This window comes from Callionymus lyra, chromosome 5, assembly GCF_982586985.1.
Source record: "Callionymus lyra chromosome 5, fCalLyr1.hap1.1, whole genome shotgun sequence".
Classification (NCBI taxonomy): Eukaryota; Metazoa; Chordata; class Actinopteri; order Syngnathiformes; family Callionymidae; genus Callionymus; species Callionymus lyra.
In genome coordinates, this window is record NC_141822.1 from 19016130 (window position 1) to 19033486 (window position 17357).

Genomic DNA, 17357 nt, shown 5'->3' on the forward strand with positions numbered 1-17357 from the left:
GTCGTTCTCTTTGTCGATTAATTTCATTCTCATGAAATCACTCTTGATTTATTTCCATAAAAAAATTATAGTGTTGCTCTCTAAATAAGTAATTTATATTTATAGAGCGCTTTTCTAGACTAGGGTCACAAAGCGCTTAAACAATCAACAAAAAAAATACTCAAATGTATATTAAGGAGAACAATATAACACCACAATAAAAATTAAAGATAAATTCGTTTTTGTAAAATGATCCTGTCGGAGATTTATGAATCATGATTTTTATTTTCACCCCTCAAAGCGGTTAACATCATCCTCCAGTCGCTAGGAGGCGATAGCGAAACGTCAGTGCTCCCAATGACGCGTTCAAGACCTCGGAAACATTACCCAGACAGAAATAAAACCGATTTAACCGTTTTAAGGTTTCTTCTATAAAATAACCTTCAATGTATTCCAAACATACTCATATGCAGACATAATACTCATACGTTGCTACAGTAAAAAATGGAAGCAATTTGTACTTTTCGCGTTGTTTTACATTGAAAGACTTGGATTCCATTTCCGCCGGTACGTAAACGCAACACTCGGCGAGCAAACATGGCGCCCGCCAAGAAACGCAACGTGAGTTCTGGAAAAAAGAAAGAAAACAAAGTTAAAGCGGCCAAAATTGACCTGAAAAGTACAGTTGAACAGATACTCGAAAGCAAAAAACACGCCAATGATGTTTTTGACATATTCGAGTTCCTTCAGGTAAATTAACGGCAATATTTATCAACCATAGCAAAGTCTTTAAACGCTTTCAATGGAGGATTCCTAATATTTTCTTTCTCTTTCTGAAGTCTGAGAAGGAGAAGGATGTCGTCACTGCTGCCGATGCGTGTGGCGATTTATTTTGCACATTATTGACGAGAAAAGATCTATATATTGGTAAACTACCTGCAGAGGACGAAGAGAAAGCTCTCACTGGTATGTATTTCAACTTTAAACGTTTATTTTCTATATAAATAAAAATAAAATGTAACCTTTCAAAGTGATTCATGGCACACAAAAAATGGAGGCTGTCACTCAAGCGATATTGTGTTTGTCTGCCGCAGGAGAACACAGTGCTGAGACAAAATATCAGATGTTCATGAGACATCGTTACAACAGTTGTGTGGAAATACTGCTCGAAAATCTCTCTCATGAACTTCATGGGGCTCAGGTAAGTCAATATGTCAATTACGCGAGTTTCCTTAGTTCAGGTTAATTCACAAAACAATGCAGAATAAATCACCCTAAAATACTAAAAACACTAAACATACCTGTTGGTAGGAAAACCTTTTATCTTTTTGTTTAAAGCTGATTTAATTCCAAATTGTCTTTTGCCAGCAGATCATATAGATGTTATGCTTTCAATAAACTAAAAGGTTGAAATTGAATCATTAAGTCGCCATCTGTGTCCAACAGGAAAGCTCCTTGTGCTGTCTAATGAAGTTTGCTGCAGCAGAAGGGCAACATCCTCTGGAGGACCTGAGCTGGAGCGAGCACTACAGTTTCCCAAGACCACTCATTAAAGTAAGCCCTCCGCTTCCTCTGACTATTTAATTTTCCCTCATACTTAAAAGCTGATCCCACCTTTACTGTTCAAAAAGTCCTGAAATGTTGGACTTTCTGTGGCGCCGTGACTAGACTCTCAAGATCTTTGATTCTCTTGCCAGGGTGTGGTGGATCAACTTCTCTCCAAAACATCAGAAAACTCCCTGCTGATCTCCAGGTTCCAGGAGTTCCTAGAGATGGATGACGTCCGCTTTTATGTCATGAGCTGCATCCGTGAGAATGTCGGCCAAACTATGGAAAAAAGCAAAGGGGTACGGTAGTTGTTTTTTTTTAATGTAAAACCAGCAACGATTTCTATACAATATTAATCAATTGTCTCGTGTTTTCCTCTCAGAGCGTACTTCCTGTGTACCAGAACAATGCATTCGCCCTCATCTCCAGCATCAGCTTACCCAGTCAGGAGTCAGAGCTCTGCAACTTTATGGTCAAACAGGAAGGTGAGGCTGCTCCTCTAATACATTTATTGGTTTAATATACATGTATAATTTAATTACATCTTTACCAACAGAAAAGCATGATGACTGGAAAGCTACCAAGTTGTTGGTAAGATCATTTTTCTTTTTTATACTTTAATTTCTTTAGCTACAATTCCTGGTTTTCCTTTGGTTTAAAAAATAAATACATCTGAAAACCAAATAACTGAAAAAAGAGTTAATTTTGATGGATTGTGGGACTCAATGTTGCAAAGAGGTGCTGACATTATGCAAATCATGCTATTTTAATGTTTTAGTGTTGCAATTAATTTTATTCTGTAAATCTCACTTAAAATGTTATTAATTTGGTTTTAATTATTTTTAAATATTGAGACGTTTTAAATGTATGGGACTGTTCGGCCGCTCTTGTACAATCCCTTTCCCTGATGGAGTTTCACTTCTCCCTAAAACCTTCACTTCGAGGTCATTGGTCTACGTAGTAATTTTTAGTTAATGTTGTCGAGTGGTTTGAAAATACAAGACATTAAGCATGAGACATGTATGATGCTATGGACAATAATTGAACTAGTTTAAACCGGTCTTAAATGATGTTGCAGGAACACAAGCGTGTCTTCGAGAAGATGTGGCTGGGATTTCTCAAGTATAAGGTGAGTGAACGATGAACCTCTTGCACACAAATCCTGACCCTTGCTCTCGTATCACCTGCAGCTGCCCAGTAGTATGTATAAGAAGGTCTTGGTGATCCTCCATGACTCCATCTTGCCCCATATGAGCAAACCTACCCTGATGATCGACTTCTTGACGGCTGCCTATGACGTTGGTAAGTAAATGTTTTGTTAAAGATTCAGCATGAAGATATATTTTTGTTGAGAAACAAACATTTTCCTTATTGAGATGGAATTTATTGTTTTTGTTTTTTTAACTTTAAGGTGGTGCAATCAGCCTGTTGGCCCTCAATGGACTTTTTGTCCTCATACATGAACATAATTTGTAAGTATTGGTCAAAGTTTAAATAATTCAGAATGATGATCGATTGATTTTTCGGTTGTTTAAGCCACCATGCTTGTGTTATTACCTACACTACATTTGGAAAAGTAAATCAAATGAATCCTAAGCCAAACTTTGTCAATTATGGTTATACCATTGCAATTAGTTGTGATAGCATCGGCTATCCGTAAAGTTTATTTTCTACTAACAGGAAGAGTTTAATATATATGTGCTACTTTTCTTTGTTATTGCAGATGTACAATGTAAAGTAAAACATCAATTATTATTACAAAAGAGCAAACGTTTCTCTTAAATGTTTTTTATGGTGTCTTACTGTGAAAATGTATGGAGGAAAAGTGATTATATATTTTTTTTAATAGTTAATATAAATGTATGTTTTTTTTCCCCCAGAGAATACCCAGATTTCTACAAGAAGTTGTACAGTCTTCTCGATCCTACAATTTTCCACGTCAAGTATCGAGCACGTTTCTTCCACTTGGCCAACGTCTTCATGAGCTCCAGGTAAACTTTGGTATAAGTTCATGTACAGACTCTACTTATCGGTCGGTTTTAAAGAGATCAGGCTGAACTGGAGGAGATGCACATGATGGGTTAAGACTGAGAAGGAGGATCAATTATTTATATTTTTTGTGTTTCTTTTTTTATTTCAGTTACTTGCCCGTGTATCTCGTGGCTGCTTTTGCCAAACGCCTGGCACGCCTGGCTCTCACAGCACCTCCTGCTTCACTCCTCGTGGTACTGCCCTTCATATGTAACCTCATTCGACGCCATCCGTCCAGCAGAGTGCTCATTCATAAGCCCATCACGGACGATGGTAAATAAGCCTCTCCTTAGATGAGTTTTGCTCTTGAAAATTGTTGTTGAAAACATTGAAATACTCTCTTCCTATCTACATGTTTTTGTTCATCTTCACAGAGCCTTTAGAAGATCCTTATCTGATGGATGAAGAAGATCCAGTTGAATGTCACGCAATGGAAAGCAGTCTGTGGGAAATCAAGGTCGAACGAAGTTGGACTTGATCCACATTTTGATAATGATTTTAACAAATTGATTGTGTCATGTCTGTTGCTGAGTTTTCTACTCGTCACAAGTGGGGCTGAATGACTGACCAGTGTTTGCACTGGAGTCTACTGACTCCTTTAAGAAACATCTTAAGACGTTTTTCTTTGTTCAGGCTTTTCCTTGATTTTCTGGAACTCCTGTAGTGTTACCAGTTTATCTTGATCTTTAAAGTATATACTTTATTGAATATTGTTTTGATTGTATAAGTGCTTTGTGACCCTGGTCTGGGAAAAGCACTATACAAATAAAAATTACGTACTTACTTACTTTACTCTGCACTGAAGTTAGTGAGGTTATGGAATAAAAAATATAAATGTTAACGCCACACTTTGAGCACTTTTTGCAGGAGTTTTTAAAGTATTTGCATTGAATATATTATCTTTATTTACAACTGTAACTAAGTTAACCTTCTCCCTATATTTCAATATATGCTTAATTTGCCTTTATCTTAAAAATGGCTTAATAAATGTATCTTAACAATAACAAAGAAGTATCTTTTACTCAAAAGTAAATCATTTACTGTATTAGAGAAAAAAATGCATAAAAAAGAGGACATTGAAAAAAGAATCGCAATTAGATTATTTTCAATAATCGTTCAGCCGAACAGTCACAGGCTGTTGCTGTTCAATAACCATCACATGAGAACATTGGTTTTTAATCTGATTCATCACTTGAGATTATCATCCCGTCTCTTTAAACACTGTGTTCTTCCTGTATGTGCTTCCTTTGATTGACAGCTGTGTGTCACTGTTGATACTGTTTCTGTTTAAGTGTTACATCAAACTTGTAGCTTCCGCTTCTCTCATGAACATGTCATTTAAATTGTTGCTTTATCTTGTAGACTCTGCAGCAACATTATCATCCAGATGTGGTCAGAGCAGCTAAGGTGATCAACACGGCTCTGTCGACGCAGGAGGACGACATCAGCGAGCTGCTGGAGATGACCACGTTTGAGGTGAGATGGCCGAGGAATGATGGATGACGTGTGAAGAATTCCCTGTCATATAATTGATTTACAATATTAACCCCTCATACTAAATTTATGAAAATGAATAGTCATTTTATATAGTGGTTTAAGTGCCTTTAAGTATAGTTTTATTGATAATAATGTATGGCTGCCGCTATCAAATAGTGTGGTCATTGAGTATTCCACTGAATGTAATTGATTTATTTAGTAATAGTAACATGATTCAAATGGTTAATGAGAAAAAAGATGGAATAAAATTGACTTCATAATCAATGGCCGCTTGGTTTTACTTTTAAAGATGAAATATTTTTGTTTTAACCTTTGGTTTTATGCAAAAGAAAGATGAAACTTAAACTAACCCATTAAATAAACCACAGAAAAATAAATACATCAGGAAAAGACTATTCTCTTTATATTATTAAAATAATTGTTTCACCCTTTAAATGGTTGGACAACTGTTTAATGTCAACACATAACAACATACTTCTGTTAATATGCTTTTTTTAAATGCGAGTTCTTGTTCCTAACGTTGTTCTGTTTCTGTCGTAGCTGATGGAACGAGACCTCAAGCTGTCGGAGAAGAAGAGCGTCCCTCTGGAGTTTGAAACGGCCACACAGCTGATGAGGGCGGACAAGGACGTGATGGGGCGTCACTTTTGTCTGGCCTAAAATAAGAAACTGACTTGGTTTTGCCGTGGATGTGAGGGAGCATTTTTTCATCCATCAAGGTTCATCATGTGCAAATATGTTTACTGGAAGAAGTCCTGGAGGCCATTATGGGAACATTAAACATTTTCTTAATCTCTTTATTTCGTTATATTTCTTCTTTTTTTTTTTACCATCAAAACTGAATATGAAATGATTTCAAAACATGTTTTTTTCTGATAATTTAATGCATTTAAGTTTTAGAAGTCTATTATTATTATATTTTTAAACATTGCCTCTTAGAAATTCAACCTTTTTTTTCAGGTAGACTTTCCAAATTGCAGTTTTACTTTACATGTTGACGTTTTTATTTGTTCAGGCTTTTCCTTGATTTTCTGGAACTCCTGTTGTGTTATCAGTTTTATCCTGACCTTTAAAGTATATACTTTATTGAATATTGTTTTGATTGTTTAAGTGCTTTGTGACCCTGGTCTGGAAAAGCGCTATATAAATATAAATGACATACTTACTTACTTAATTCATCAAAATACGTTACAAGATCACACTATTTATTATAAATAATGGTATTAGTTTCCCCCCTATCTAAAAATAATAACAGATTTTAGTAAACAAAATTTAGTAGCGGATGTCTCGGAGGAAGAAGTTGCAATCGCTACATCTGAAGAAGAGTTGTTCGGTTTCACGGCACAGGATGTGAACCTTCAGCTGGAACCACTGATGGGTAAAGCGAGCAGGTAAAGCTAATGTCGGTGTGGAAATAGTAAAGTTTTTTCTTTTAGATGTTAATATTTAGTTGTCATTTTTACCTCTAAACATTTGTTTCCCCTGGAAATCAATATGATAATCTAATAGCACTTATATTTAATGCAAATTATACATCAGTTTACTATTCACTTTAGACTCACTGACCAGGTAAAGGTTGTCTCTTCCCACCATATGGTTCACAGCAGGAAGTCACAAGGTGTCGTGAGAGAAAAAGTGAATCACAAGTGAACTCAGATCAGTCGAGCCGCAGAGATGCTGTCGTTTCACCTGCGTCTTTGCAGAGGTAAATAGAATTAGTGCAACATTTATTTACAATTTTAATCGTGTTTAGATTTAGATCACTTTTTAAAAAGGATTTTTAACAGCGCTATGTAGGTTAACATGTAACGCTGATGTGCCACAGAAGAGGACAACTAGCTGGGAAAAAAAGGTAAACCTGAATAAAACCTTCTTTTGTTTTATTAAGTGTTATATACATTAACAACGATATTTCAATGAAGGGAATATAAAATAAATGTTGCCATTGTTTGATACGTGTTTATGTCTTAAAATGTTGGCTAATGCTCACTTTTGTTGACATGCTAAGCTAGCAAGTATGTTATTAAAGTTACATTTTACTTCAACTTAAAATAGTTGGTTAAAAAAATAAATAAATAAAGAAGTTTATGGTATTCATCACAAGGTGGTAAAGTTAAGATTAACTTGACTACCAAAAAGAGAAAATAAATCATGAAAATGTTGATCTTGCCTGCTGGAGATCTTGGCTCCTGCAAGGGGTTTGAGCGATGTTTTCAACTGTCTGTGACTTCACTAATTTAAATAACCAATGTATTTTTTAAATAGCCAGAACATTAAATAATGTAGTAGAATTGTGTGTAAACTTGCTCGAAACCATGCACTAATATATATACTTTTATAAGTTTTATTTACGAAATCTTATAGACGTAAAATATCACATCTGTTGTCATCGAAATAAAAAATTGGTAAAAAAAACAACTAAAAAAATCTCCAAAGAAGGATTTTTCAGACATTGTTCCATGATGTTGGTAAACAAATTTAAGACTTGTACTTTGATATCTACATTAATTAATTTACAATACTTCAGTCTTTTAAAATACATTTTGACACACTTTTATATTTTCAAAAAGCTTAATGTCTCTATTTCCATGAATTCATCGAGTCCAAAATGTATTTAAAAGTCTATTTAAAAGTCTATTCTCATATGAATTGGTGAAAAACTATTAAAAAAAACCCCTAAAACAACTTAAATTGCCAGCTTTAAAAAAGCTACTATGCCACACAAAATGTAGTATTAAATAAGCTCAGTCAAATCTCCTGCAGTACAAGCAACTTTACCCTCTATAACTTGTACGTGTGCACGTGTTTGGAGGTTAAGCTCATGAGGATGAGATTGATGGGGATTTAGCATTGACTGATAAAAACAGATCTTTTTTTTTTTTTTTTTTTGTAATGCCCCCACCCTTCATTGTGTTGTTCCGCTTCAGTAATCCACTCTTATGTAACTACGTACTCTGACAGTGAGCAGCTCAGATAAAGTGCACATTGGGCTACACATGCACAAACTATCAATGGTACCAGATGAACACGCAGGAATCGATCATGTTTAAAAAGAGAATTTAATTTTTTTTTTTAAGAAGAACTGAAGAAATCTAACAGTAAGTGACTGTTTTCTTTATTATTGCTAAAGTAGTTTATTTATTTGTTTACATATTATATATATATACTGTATATTTCTTTGCCGGTCAAATGTCGGATTTCATTTGATTAAAAAATCATTTTAAAAGGTCAAATATCTTCTGGCTAAGCTATAATAATTTGCTTTGAGTTTGTTGTTCAGATTTCTGTGTGGTTCTGGAAGAAAATTGTTTTTCTGATACCAACTTGTGTGTGTGTGTGTGTGTGTGTGTGTGTGTGTGTGTGTGTGTGTCTTGTGCAGGTGATAATGCGTGATCACACGTCCAGGGCTAATGTGGAGGAGCTGCTGAGGCATTCTCAGATGGAGTTGCAGTGGATCCAGAGACAGCTGGCTATGATCAGTGCCAGAAACATTCACCATCACCACCCGCACGCCAAGAGCAAGGTACTGAGCTGAGAGCAGGAGGATGGAGATGTCATGCTTTCAAACATTTCACTGCCATTTTTAAGATTGAAGTGAGTTTTGATTCTCATTTAAAGGACTAAAAATGCTAAAAAGATAATGATTTGGCTGATGAAGTATCACGATGCGTCATCCTCATTGTTTATGTCCACTAGATGGCACTCTATAGTATTTATTTTTCTTACCTACTTGTGGAATTAATATTGGTTAAATAACATTAAGCATGGTTTTGGTGATTTTTATGAAGTATACATGTAATATTTTGATTGTGAAAGATGTTTATTCCCTCTGAAAAAGGGTGTGGTTATGTGTAACAGAACAGGGGACGTTTTCGGTGCCATCTCATTTTAAAAAAGATATTGAAAATACAGACCAATAGGCTTGGATCTGAGCGATTTTTTATTTCGTATGAGTTAAGGATGATGAAAGAAAGGGATTGGAGTGATTTTGAGGAGAAGCTGACGGACTCAGAATCATAAATGTCTGACTATGTCTCTAAAATTAGTTTTATAGTCCTCATATAAATCAGGATTATGGAATATTTAGCACATTTAGATCTGTTTTCATACAACAAATGTAAGTTTAATTTGGTTTATTGCTTTGTGGTATTTTTATTTGCCTCAACCTTTATTATTTTTATACTCCCTTGATATGATTTACATGTAGAGGAATATTATATCTCTCTATATATATCTATATTCTCTGTAAAATGATGTAATTGAAATAGAAGCAAAGCTCTACAGCTTTTCTCAAACAATAATATGTTGGGTTTTATACAATGAACTAAATCTGAAACAGCAAGACACTGTAAATATTAAAACATAAAGCAAATAAAGATACAGAGTCAGAAAATATACTATATATATATATGTATATACACACACATACACATACATATTCACACTAATTAATAAAAAGTAAACCATATGTTCATTTAGTGCTTGTCAAGAAGTTGGAAATTACTTCATCCTTTCAGATGTCCTCTACAACAGCTGTTTATGTTTAAAGCTTCAAGAGACTTGGGACAGTATTTGAATTTTTAAAACAGTGGTAGAGTTGTCTGACATTTCTTAGGTTTCGTTGGAGGTTTGCTTCTATTTGTCTCAAGGCTGAAGGCTTAGGCTGAAAAAAAACCCATCATCAGCCTTTGAGTGTGAATAGTATTTGGACTCATCGCTGTTTTTGATATCCCTGCTTAATGACGGTAAAGGTCCGCTAAATGTATGCAGCTGTAGGTATGTGTTCACTGAGAGGGAGTGAGACAAAGAGGGAGTGGTGTTGAATATCCAAAGTTGAAAGTGAGAAAGCTTGTTGAGCGGTTACTGTGTGACATTTATGGATGTGTGTCTCCCTCAGATTCATGCTTAGTACTACTTTCAGTCCAGACTCTCTTTTTGTATCTCATCAGCTAGAAACATCTGGATGTTACACTTATAAAGCAGAAATCCATGCAATGAAGACACGAGTGAAAGTTTGTTTTTTATAAATTTGTCAAATAATTTAAAGTTTAAATACATCATGTTAGTTAAAAAACATTTTAGAGTAATATTACATTATCATTAGTTTACTGTCATGTTGAATTACTGCTAAATAATGAAAATGCGACTTATCCTGAAAAAAACCCCACCCACTTATAACCTTATTAAATAATAAAAATTATTTTCATATAATCAAATGAACCCAGATGACCTGGATGTAATTGTAGCAGTTATAGGGTTAACTGGGGCGTTTCCTTTATCATGGTTATGCAATTTTTGTCAATGTCTCTTATATTATATTATCTAGGCTCTCACTGTACCCTCATCGCATATAAAATTATCTGACACTAGATGGAAGATACTTTTATATATTGAATGCTAAGCTAACAAGTGGATGTTATAAAGTGCAGCTAAAGATCTTCCACATGCTCCTGCACCAAACTCAGTAAATTCAGTCAAATTACAAAACCTGAATCTATTGGTTTTATTTTAAGATATTCTGTTCACATGTCTCTTCATCAACGCCCAAAAGTCTAGTCTCACAGGGCGTCATGTCATGTCTGAACACTATTTAAACACCAAAGTAATGCAAAGGATGGGGAGCAGACATTGAGCAAGCGTTGCTAGGCAACAGAGTGGAACAGAGTGTACATCCTCTTCTCACTCACACACACTTAGTATCTCTCTCTCTCTCTCTGTCTCCTCTGTCCTGTGCCATGGTCACAGTATTAAACAGGACATGCAACCCGGCGCCTGCTGCTGATGTAACTTCGCTTTAAACCACCATGCTGATTAAATTTGGGCTCGCTGGTCCAGGGATTTGTCCCGGAGGGGTTGGGGGGGTTAAAAAGGAGCGGAAAGGGCTGTGTTAGGTCTTGCAGGAACAGGGCAATTTGATTTGATGTCAGAGGGAAAGTTACAAGTAATAATGCAAAATCCAAACCAAAAAAAAAAAAAGAATTAATTCAGCCTGAAATGAAAATGTGACGCAAAGATAAATCTGCTGTTTTCTACACATTAATAGAAAAAAAAACTATCCGTCGCTGCCTGTTCGCTCGGCGAGGCTGTGTGACGTCGGTGTTGGTGCTGGGCGTGGATAAGACGACGCAGGAGCGAGGCTGAGATGAGTGAGCTGGCCGAGGATTTTTCAAAACAGCTGAGGGAGACCGTGGAGAGGGATGTAACCGAGGCGAGTGTCCGAACACGAGTGGCGTCTCCTGTAGTGCAGCCAGCTACGAATGTGTGTGTGTGTGTGTGTGTGTGTGCACGAGGAAGGGCTATTACCAGTGTGGCTTGGAAGCGTACCCTGACATCAATCAACCGGCTTACTCGTGTACACACTGACGTGCCAACACTGCCCTCAGTGCCAGATTGTGATGAGCCTGGAGGAGAGTCATTTGGGGACATGAGAGGGCACTATTTTTCAAGGTAGGGTCACTTTATAAAAGATCAATTTTGAGAGAAATCTAACGCTAACTCAACAATATATTCAATAATCTGACTTAAGTGTGATACGGCAACACAATCCCTTCGGTAACACACACACCAACATGTGCAAAAAAAAAGTCAAATATTATTTAAAGAAGTTGTTTACTGTCATATGTTTGTCCGGCTGCATCTGCAGGTCGTAATGCAAGTGTTTGGTTTACACACCAGATGGCGATATCTGATTTTATTAGGTCCAAACAAGATTACCTCCGGGTGCTCTGTTGGCTCGCTCGGCTGAGCACACACATCACTTAACCACAATGCCCTTGGTTATTATCTAGCCACCACATGATGCTTTTCTTAAAAAAAAGAAAAGAAACTACAATGTCTCTATGACTCATTAAAAGAAGCAGCAATTTCCCAATTCAAGTGGACAGTTGGAGATGCTGGCTATTACAGTTGGATAATAACAATTATAATGTCATGCAGTTACAACTTAACAGCTTCCTGTGTGATCTGTTTTGTTTAATAAACACTTACTCAAGCTCTGTTTGAGCATGAAAATAAATGAAGATTGGATAGAACTAAAAACAGGGATTCTTCAGATTGTGTGTTATAGACACGCATGAAACATTTTCAAACATATTTGACATAAATGTACATTTTTAAACCATGAACACACTTAAAACGACTAAAGAGTGATAAAGCATCACTTCAGTTCATACATAAGCATTTAAAATCTTTATAGAATTTGCAAAAATATTTAACTAACATTACTGTAGTAGTAAAATGTTGACTCTCCTTAAACTTAAATTTGGAAACATGGCAAATATTGTGTTCATCAATATTTGTGTTATCTGAGGAACAAAAAAAAAACAAAAAAACATTTGCCATAACCATGAATTGCTCAACTGCGCGAAAATATGTTTTCATGATGTAAAAAAAAATGGTATTTGCTGTCTAAGCAAGGGAGCTTTATCTTTGTTTAATTTTTTCCAAAATAAATCAAGATAAACAAACACGATGGATGTGCAGAAGAATGATTAGGTATTTTAAAGGTTGGTTTAACTTTCAAAATAAGTTTAAGACAGTTTAAGTATGACCTGGTATATCCATGTGTTTTCTTTAAATGTAAGTAAGTAAGAAAGTAAGTAATAGTTATTTGTAAAGCGCCTTTCTAGACCAGGGTCACAAAGCGCTTGAACAATCGAAACCAATACATATTTACAGATTTAAACATTTAAAAGATCAAGACACAGTAGCCAGTAAAGAGTTTTAAGGATCAGGGAAATGTGAGTTCTTCTACTAGAGCGGGTCAGAATTCTCACTGCAGAGTTTTGTATTAACTGCGGGCGAGACAGATCCTTCTTGTTTAGACACGAAAAAATGCACGAGGAATATCATCGAAAACAATATACGACTGTAGACATGTGTGGATTTAACTAATTCAAAAAATATAAATCAAAAATATTAACTGTTTTATCTCATTTTGAGGTTATTTTACAGGCTCAAACTGTAAAATTATTTTCTTATAAAGTGTTCATAGATAGTCATGAACATATATTTAATAACATATTTAAGAAATATAATTCATAAAAGCAATGATGTGAATTTTGACTGTAATATATATATATTTAAATCTATAAGCAAATTATCAAAACATTGAATTATATATGATTATATATAATTTCAAAGTAGATGCATGTTTAAATATACTGTACTACATTTAGATTTTCTACATAATTGGCTATAACCATCATATATATATTGGGAAATGATACTTACTAGTCATTTCACATAAGTCTGTTCATGATTCCATGTTACATCCTTCTCAAAAGCGAGATATTTCCCACACACACACTGAATGGAGGAAAGTGGAGAAAGCTAGTTTGGTGAGAGTTTTGCCTGCTCAGCAGTTCACTCTTTCTCTTTGACCCTAATTAAAGCCCTTTAGTCGATTTTCCCATGATGACGCAGAGCCTGTCAGAGCAGCTTTGCACTTTCTTGGTGTTACAATGACTGTGCCTACAGAGCAGACAGCACAATAGGGACCTTTCTCACATCGGACTGGTCAGAGTCACAGCTACTTTGAACCACACTCACCAGACGCGTGCCTTGATTCATTCCGACTTGTTCGGTGACTAAATGTACCATTACTCACTAGATATTTCAGCCGCAACCGATCATGTTGGGATGGAGATCACGTGGTACACTGACCAGCAAAACGACTGAACACAAATGAATGGCGTAAGGAATATTTACTTGCTCCATGATATATTGCTTTCTTTAAGAACTCGGAAACACTAATGTGAGGTATGAAAACTATTGATTAGTGATTGACGGATGAAGCTTCATAAAGAAGAATCTAGCTTTAAGTGTTCAGTAGGTGCTCTGAACTTAAAATGGTCAGTTTGTAAAGCAAAATATTTATAGTTATAGCAGAGACCGCCATCTTGTGGTGATGTTGACGCTCCTTTATCGACTCATCACTACTGCCTTGACCTTTTAATAACAAGTGCTGTCTAATTCACAACATTATTTATTCATTTACAAATCCATGTAGAATAATTAGTGGTGTAAAAAAAACAAAAATTGATATTCTTAAAAATTGGGTTATTTTTTTCACAATACTGTATTGATAATCATCAGCACTGAAAAAAACTTTTTTGGCTTAATTTTAATCAGTTATTTTATGTTTTATACTTCAATAAAGTAAGTTTAAAATTAAATACTTAGATTTAATAATGTACTAGTAACAATTCAAGAATTTAAGTGTCCCTCGTGTTGCAATAAACTTCTGGGCGCTAGATGGCAGCAGTGATTACGTCCTCTGCATTCAAAGGAACAATTCAAATCCAGCAAACCCGGACGATGACTGAGGACGAGAGGATACAGTCGACTCCAGCAGGTTTTAAAGCTTCTGTTTGGAAATATTTTGTTAAAAAAAAAATTCTAATATTTATGGATTTAGATAATTATTGATAATTTTAAACATCTGGCCACTAGGTGGCAGCTGTCATTACGTCCACCGTAGCTAAATGAAAAAGGAGAATCTGTGAGATCGAGGCAATGAATGAGTACAAGGGGATACAGTTTTCTCCAGCAAAAAAATGGAATCAGTTACAACTTTGTCAAGAATAATGTGTAAATTCTGCAAAGAGTCAATACATTGTTACTCCAACAGTATCGCAATTTATCGCTATTATATTTTATCGTCGCCCCTTTATCGGGATACGTATTGTATTGCAATATTCTTGACAATACACACACCTAAGAAACATCATTTTATTGGGTATTTTTTGATCGTTCATCTGCTTTGTGACCCTGGTCTTGAAAAGTGCTCTATAAATACTAATTACTTACTTACTTACAGGTAGTCCAATTGATAAAAAAAGAAAAAAAGCTCACAATGTTATCTAGACCTTATCTAAAAAAGCTGCACAATTCCGCATGACATCAGCAAAGTACAATGTTACTGCAATGCCTTATACTTACATCATTAACATCATGATCTAACTAAATAGTATTTAATGTACGCTGATTTTGTATTTCCATTTGTTAAAAACAGGTCTGGCCCTTATCCCTGTAAAATAATTAGTTTTTAATGAACTGCATCACAATTAGTCTCACAGTTTCTTGGCCTGTTTTTGGACAGTTCACATTATTAGCTGGTGGGTTTCTGTGTTTGGCTATAGAAGTGCATCAGCAGGTGGGTTTGGCCGTCTCTCTCGGTCTGCTTGGCTCCGACGTTGTGGTAGCTTTGCTGTCTGTGGCAAACACAACAGCAGGACATTTTCTTTTGCCTGCAACTTTGTTTTTCTGTTTTGTTTCTGAGGGGAGATGACAGCCTGGCAAGCAGTGGAGACATTTGGCAGTTGTTGGTGTGTGCTTTTTTTTTTTTTTCTTTCCCTGACACGATCTGAAGATCTGTTTACTCGTTAATTGATAAAAAAGACAAACATGAATACAAACAGATAGCCTGGCCGGACTATAAAAGTATGAGGAATCATAGTACACTTGATTATTCCTATGTTGAGAAATCCCACTGGATGGATTGTAAATGAATGCAGTTGGAGCTACTTGCAAAGTGTACCACCTCCCTTGGGTACAGGGGAAAAAGACCAAGATGGATTTGTACTGATATCACACCTGAACCAACGGTATATATGTATGTACAGTATAGACTAGATTCTTATTGGTTTGAGTTTAACAATGTAAAAAAAAAAAGTTCTCTGGGATTGCTAGTATCAGCATCTATTTTCCAAATAAATTAACACACTGAGAAGTTGTTTATGCAGTTGGAGTTTACTCAAGATAGTACTTGCCAAAATCGGATCATGCATAACCCGTTGAACAGCTGAGTTTGGGTGAAATTATTTGGCGAACGCGCCTTTACCGTCAGGAGCACATCTCAAGTGTCCTCAGAAATTGAGAAAGCCACATTCATGGATAATACAACACTTGGCTAGTACAAGCAATCTTAGGATTTGAGTATTTTAGTGAAGGCTTTTGAAGCAGAGGGCTAATGAAGCTTCATGAAGCAGTGTCACTAGATGGAGTTTGAAAACTGTGTGAAGATTTAACAAAGCTGTTGTGCCATCTAGTGCTGTCTAAAGCTTCATAAAAACATGAACAAATCTACCAATATGGTGTTTTTTTTCTGTACTAAAACTCACTACAGTAACTAACTTCACTACAAAAATACTTCAGTAAATAAAACTTTTTTATTCCTGTCAGTTGCTGGTTCATTTCCAGGCCAAGGCAACCTTTCTGTGTGGAGTTTGTATGTTCTCCACGTGTCGCGTGGGTTTACTCCGGGCACTCCGGTTTCCTCCCACAGTCCAAAAACATACAGAGGTTGATTGAGAACTTTGGGAAATTGTCCATAGGTATGAGAGCGTATGTGAATGATTGTCTGTCTTTGTGTGTGCCCTGCGACAGACTGGCGTCCTGTCCAGGGTGTCCCCTGCCTCTCGCCCTATGACTCTGGAATAGGCTCCAGTCTCCCCGCGACCCCTGACCCCGGGATAAAGCGGTTGTCAATGAATGAATGAATGTATTCCCGTCAGGTACTTATGTCTTTTTGTCATCGTCGATCAAAAGAAAGATACATAATGCTAACCTAGGGCAGGTGATAGGACAGTTAATATCACAGATATATCACAACACTAGCAACAGGATTCTTAAACTAAACAGCTGTACAGTTTCTTTTTTAACAGGTCATACAAAATTCAATTTTCCCATGGTATTTTTAAATATAATTTTTATCTCTCATATATTTTCTAGATAGTCTATTTTACTAATTTACTTACTATCTTACTTGCATATCATCAAAATGGATGTTGTGCAATTTTGAATGCAAAACCATTCATTTGGAAATCAAATACTTATTTGAATATAAATACGTATGAAATGTTACTACTTTTTGTTCAATATTCTATATGTATCACCATTTACTCAGGTTTGAAAAAATGTTTGCTTTTGTTTACCTCATGCAATGTGAGATTTGACAATGTAAAATTTCATTTTCATCTGTGAAGATGAGAGGTTATATAAAAGAAGTTACAAAAGAGAGCACGTCAGCTTAAAGTTATTTATATCCTCTTTTCTTTCCACTTGTCCCCCCTTACTTCGCCAATGTTTCGTATTCCCTACTAACACTGAAATCTCCTATGATTCTTGTGAGAAAACAAACTTCTCAACATAAACTTCCACGGGGTGGTGGTTTGCGGGGTCACGGTTAAATTGAAGTTCCAAAAGCAATTCAACCCATCAAGAAAATGTCCAAAACTAAAAAAAAAAATCCTGCAGAGGCTTAAGACTTGTTGCAGTAGCAGCCTTATTTTAAGGATGGT

The 17357-nt window shown here is 35.7% G+C and overlaps 2 protein-coding genes across 2 annotated transcripts in view; both read left to right on the top strand.

Moving 5' to 3' along the window:
- The first annotated feature begins 557 nt into the window (after positions 1 to 557).
- noc4l (nucleolar complex associated 4 homolog) lies at positions 558 to 5855 on the top strand. Its single transcript, XM_087792525.1, has 15 exons — positions 558 to 729; positions 819 to 945; positions 1074 to 1180; positions 1426 to 1533; positions 1677 to 1826; positions 1910 to 2012; positions 2084 to 2118; positions 2606 to 2656; positions 2718 to 2829; positions 2939 to 2999; positions 3408 to 3518; positions 3668 to 3831; positions 3933 to 4015; positions 4921 to 5034; positions 5596 to 5855. Exons 1-15 carry the CDS (start codon positions 577 to 579, stop codon positions 5713 to 5715), a joined length of 1599 nt encoding a protein of 532 aa, XP_087648651.1. The 5' UTR covers positions 558 to 576; the 3' UTR covers positions 5716 to 5855.
- A 2279-nt stretch (positions 5856 to 8134) lies between these two features.
- The window catches only part of rimbp2a (RIMS binding protein 2a), a 69454-nt gene continuing 60231 nt past the window's right edge, over positions 8135 to 17357 (top strand). Inside the window, exons 1-2 of the mRNA XM_087791340.1 lie at positions 8135 to 8153; positions 8435 to 8578. Of these exons, the coding sequence (XP_087647466.1) occupies positions 8441 to 8578 (138 nt within the window). The 5' untranslated portion in view covers positions 8135 to 8153; positions 8435 to 8440. The remainder of the gene's footprint in view (positions 8154 to 8434; positions 8579 to 17357) is intronic.